Here is a 4,376-nt window from a genome sequence, read left to right on the forward strand (position 1 = left end):
TTTTTTTAAAGAAAATTAAAATGTCTATCAATACCGATTGGGACGTGGAAAAGCACAGGGTCGAACACGAGTGCGACGAGCACTGGGAGTTGAGAAGAAATTTTCTCGAGGCCCACAAAGACAGATTTCCTGAGGATGAGCTCGTGTGTCTCGCCCAGGTTTTCACGAATGTCGAACTTCTTGGATGCAGGTAACCCGGATTTAATTTTACTCAAACCCAATGCCATTTGCAAAAAATTCAAGGTTGCAGTATAAAAAATACAATTGATCTACAGATATCCAAAGGAAACTATGGATTTAATAGCAGAATTATCTGAAGATGTTGCCAAGGATTACAGGGCGAGACAGCAAACGAAACTGCAGAGGACTTTTGTGAAAGCATCAGATGCTGCTAGCTCAAAAGTCAAAGGTACATCGAGAAATTGTGAGTAGAAATATGCGAGAATGATATTCACTCAATTTGAGTTTAATTATTTGTCACTTAAAAGGACTCAGAAATGCCCAGCACTCGCCAGCCACTGGGGCCTCCAGCTCCCGGTCCCCAGAGGCAGAAGAGCCTGAAAAAAGGCCCAGCAAAAGAGCGAGGCTGGACCACGAGCAGCCCTTCGGGAGTTTAGTTTTAATTCAATACCCCAATACATCTGCCCAGGGAATAATCGATTCCTCCACAGCTGTCAGTGGAGAAAAAGCCGAGTGGAAGTACGAAATTGATTCGAAAGACGTGAAGTAATTATTTTCAGACTATTCAATTTAAATCATTGAATTATTTCTTATAATTAAAATAAATTGCTCTTGCAGCATCAATCGATGTAATTTATCGATCTCAGGAAAAAGGCTGGTGGAAGGTGAGGGAAATACGAAGAAGGCAGCCAGGATGAAAGCTGCAGAAAAAGGTCTGGAAGTTCTTCGAAAGTATTATTACCTGATAGAGGTGAAGGAGCAGTGGAGGGAGGGACTGAATTCCAATACAAATTTCAATGAGAAGCTGAATGGGGAGAGAAAACCTGACGAACCCCAGAAAGAGTGCCTTGGACAGGACAATGTTGGTGCCAAATTGATGAAGCTCATGGGCTGGGCTGGAGGGGGACTCGGTAAATCTCAGCAAGGAATCACTGAGCCCATTGAAGTACCTAGGAAAATATCCAGACGAGGATTTGGTGTGACCTTGAATCAGAGCAACAGAGTCCACTTCAAGACGAAATTCAAAGAAACTTTGCAGCAATATATCAATGATGGGGCGACACATGACCTGGTTTTTTCGGATTTTGATAATGAGGAGAGAGCACTGATGCATCAAATAGCGAGAACTTGCGGTCTGAAGTCCCACAGTCGTGGGGGGAAAGACCAGAGGACGCTCCTCATCTCTAGGAAAGTCAATCCCAAGGATCTGGTGGACGAGCTCCTGGATATCGGTGGCACCAGCGGGAAATACGAACTAAAAGCACCTACTGGCTCGTGAACATCACAACTTTTATTATTTCTCCTTTATTCTGTTAAAATGACAAATTATTATTCCCTCTTTCATCGAGAAGAACATCTATTCTGACTTTTTGTCATGTCACAATTAAAAATTTGAGGGGACAATGCCTTCGATTACGTAATTGTCATTGGGATTTTTTTTTGGAAAAATTGAACAAACCGGGGGGGGTAAAAAGTGCCCGGAATGTACCACGATTAATAATATTCAACAATTAATTTAAAAAGTCAAGAATTTCTACCAAAATAATTTTTAAAACTACTCGAAAAATTTGTATAAAAATTTCCTGGGATAACTGCTCTTTTTTCTTTCTCTGAAATATTGTTATAGAAATATCTCGAGGAGTTTCACTCCAAAATTATAGGCCCCTGGATGACATCATTAACATTATCCAGATTTTCCCCCATGTAGGACCTCAAAGGTGACACCTCCACCTCTCCCACCACAGATTTCACCCCAGCCTTCAGCAGCCAATTTTTATGCAGAGCCAAGACGTCCCTCTTGGCAGTGATCGGACAGTCCTGCCCCGCAGAATCCGAATTCTTGAGGGGACTGAAGTGGCTGTCCCTGGGCACTACCCAGGCAGCAAAATTCCTCGAGTACTTAAAAACATCGAACACGAATTTCTCGACTTTAATCCCATTAGGGGACGTAGGCACCTGTCTCTCCCCTTTTTTGTCGACGAAGGGGATCTTCTTCTTGGCCAGGTGGAGCTCCAGGTCTCTCTCGTGATTTTCAGAGACGTCAGTAAGAAATTCGACGGTGAAGTAGTGGTTGCAGACATTTCCAGCGCTGAAGAGGAGCCTCCCGTCAGGACGACGGAGTTCTGACGTCTCTTTCGAGATTTCACTGTATTCCACGACTCTGTAGTGTCCGTCCACCTGAAGTTGTGTGGCAAAAATTCTGATTCATTAACCCAAAATTTTTATTATCAATTGTTCAGCATTACCTGGCACACAACACCAATAGCTTCAGTGGGTTCAGTCTTCTCCACTACTAAAACTCCACAATCAGCTTCATTCTCAAGGCAATACCCAATGAAATAAGGATCAGCGACTTTGATGAGGATATTGTCGACAGAGTGAGCATGAACACTTCGGATACCTCTGTTCCTCATGTCATTGAGGATGCCGGATTGCTGGAGGGCCCTGTAGAGGCCCCCGTTGCCATCAGGAGCCCTCGAGATTTTATGTTTATCATCCAACAAAATTTTACCATTGAAATCGTAGCACGGGATCATGCACTGCTTGAAGGTTTTGACGTTTTCTTCCTTTAGGCCGAAGTAATCGTGACGTTTAAGGAATTCGTTGGTCGTTCTGTCTGTCGCCTCACTCGTGAGAATATACCTATAAAAATCAGAATGAATCATAAAAAAATACGAATGAAAGATGAATAATTCTCACCAGGGAATAGATCCCTTTCTCCCACATTTCTCTTCAGCTAGTGTCTCGAGTCTTCTGATTCTCTCAGCCTGGAGTTGGAAGAGAGTTTTCCTCGAAGGTAGCCCCACGTCGTACATCCCTTTGGGGTACGTTACGCCGAGACGAGTACCCTGGCCTCCAGCCATCAGAACCACTGCAGCCTTTCCATCAGCAATTTCTCTCAGTCCTCTCTCCTCGTAGGCCATCAGCTGCTTCTCGGAGCAGGTGTCCAGGACTCCACATCTCTCGCTGTCTATCGGCTTTATCTCATCGTCCAGGATTTTATTGTTGTTCTTTGAGGAGTCATTTGCTCTAGAGAAATACGAGTTCGTCTCCACTAGGTCGACGTTGAAAATGTCCTCCGTCAGATCTTTCTGCTCCACGGGTGTGAGCTCCTCCCAGAAGGCCAGGAGGTGATCCTGATTGTATTTTTTCAACTGAGCACGAATCGGTTCGATATTCATCTTTCCTTCAACTGTGAAAAATTGATCTGAAGAATTCTGGTATTCTTCTGGGATTTCTTTATGAAGTGAATTCTCAAATCATCAGAAATTAATTTTCTCGGGGAAGGGGGAGAGTGCAGTCGAAGTGATAAAATTCTCCTGAAACAAAAATTTCAATTTCCCTTTCATTTTTAAGAACGAAAATTTTTCAGATGAAATTTTATTCTTCTCCTATTGTCGAAAGACCATTGTAACATGAAAGCTGAGGTTTCAACACTTGGATCTCCTTTCCAATACTTTCACATTCGTAATCTCCAGGTACACTTCACGCTTCAACTAAAGGCGAGGATTTTACTCGAGAAAGGGCTTTACATTCCACTCGCAATTGCAACAGATAACCGATGCAATCAATCTAAAAAAAACTCTTATCAAAGAAGCTGATACGCCCAGAGCTATGAAAATTGCAAACCGACAGGAGATAAATTTCGCTGAGACAAATAATCCAATTGAACATAAAAAATAAAAATAAAAATACATTAAACATAATAATGACAGATGTTTTCCTTAAAAAACATTCTGACAGATGTTACACGTTTGAGTCAACACGTCCTCACAGTATCTGTCACAAAATAAATACAAGTGTTTAGGAAAATTTTTTGTCCCAAATATCTCTCGTTACGTCCAGCTGTGGCAATAACAATTTATTATTATCTAATGGGTTGATTGGGGGATAAGGGGGTAGATTATTATGAACAATGCTCACCTGTTGAGAGCCGAAGCCAGACTGTGGTTGAATATCCTATCAGAATTCAACCGGTTCATCGTTTTAATCATCTGGTCTTTATCGTCTTCCAACCCGTTCACTTTCACATCGGACAAAATGTCAGTGATTCGACATTCCCAACCCCCGCCCAATCGCATTCATAACCAACACCTCGACAATTCGAAATACCGTTGATCTCGCTTTATTTATTGTCCGTTAATCCATTGGCATTCGTCCCAAATAACAATTGATTATGTGTATTGCATTTTTTT

The 4,376-nt window shown here is 42.2% G+C and overlaps 3 protein-coding genes across 3 annotated transcripts in view; 1 reads left to right on the forward strand and 2 right to left on the reverse strand.

Moving 5' to 3' along the window:
• Positions 1-6: 6 nt before the first annotated feature.
• LOC105268238 (NF-kappa-B-repressing factor-like) lies at positions 7-1,607 on the forward strand. The gene is made up of 4 exons (XM_011307607.1): positions 7-190; positions 276-409; positions 489-726; positions 799-1,607. The coding sequence occupies exons 1-4, from the start codon at positions 21-23 to the stop codon at positions 1,457-1,459; spliced, it is 1,203 nt and encodes a 400-aa protein (XP_011305909.1). The 5' UTR covers positions 7-20; the 3' UTR covers positions 1,460-1,607.
• A 171-nt stretch (positions 1,608-1,778) lies between these two features.
• mmy (UDP-N-acetylglucosamine pyrophosphorylase mmy) lies at positions 1,779-4,370 on the reverse strand. Its single transcript, XM_011307608.1, has 4 exons — positions 4,105-4,370; positions 2,881-3,500; positions 2,427-2,823; positions 1,779-2,358 (listed from the first exon to the last, which is right to left on the reverse strand). Exons 2-4 carry the CDS (start codon positions 3,360-3,362, stop codon positions 1,825-1,827), a joined length of 1,413 nt encoding a protein of 470 aa, XP_011305910.1. The 5' UTR covers positions 3,363-3,500; positions 4,105-4,370; the 3' UTR covers positions 1,779-1,824.
• LOC105268298 (cathepsin L-like) overlaps positions 3,906-4,376 on the reverse strand; it is a 2,529-nt gene continuing 2,058 nt past the window's right edge. The window contains exon 6 of the mRNA XM_011307740.1: positions 3,906-3,960. Within this exon, the coding sequence (XP_011306042.1) occupies positions 3,906-3,960 (55 nt within the window). The remainder of the gene's footprint in view (positions 3,961-4,376) is intronic.

This window comes from Fopius arisanus, unplaced genomic scaffold (assembly GCF_000806365.1).
Source record: "Fopius arisanus strain USDA-PBARC FA_bdor unplaced genomic scaffold, ASM80636v1 scaffold00055, whole genome shotgun sequence".
Classification (NCBI taxonomy): Eukaryota; Metazoa; Arthropoda; class Insecta; order Hymenoptera; family Braconidae; genus Fopius; species Fopius arisanus.

What these genes read in the sequence shown, in the direction of transcription:
- LOC105268238 (XM_011307607.1), top strand. Translation starts at nt 21, where the DNA reads ATGTCTATCAATACCGATTGGGACGTGGAAAAGCACAGGGTCGAACAC. An exon ending in GTCGAACTTCTTGGATGCAG is followed by an intron (nt 191 to 275) that starts GTAACCCGGATT and finishes ATTGATCTACAG; the next exon opens with ATATCCAAAGGAAACTATGG. An exon ending in TGCTAGCTCAAAAGTCAAAG is followed by an intron (nt 410 to 488) that starts GTACATCGAGAA and finishes GTCACTTAAAAG; the next exon opens with GACTCAGAAATGCCCAGCAC.
- mmy (XM_011307608.1), bottom strand. Translation starts at nt 3,362, where the DNA reads ATGAATATCGAACCGATTCGTGCTCAGTTGAAAAAATACAATCAGGAT. An exon ending in AGAAAGGGATCTATTCCCTG is followed by an intron (nt 2,824 to 2,880) that starts GTGAGAATTATT and finishes TGATTTTTATAG; the next exon opens with GTATATTCTCACGAGTGAGG. An exon ending in CTATTGGTGTTGTGTGCCAG is followed by an intron (nt 2,359 to 2,426) that starts GTAATGCTGAAC and finishes ACACAACTTCAG; the next exon opens with GTGGACGGACACTACAGAGT.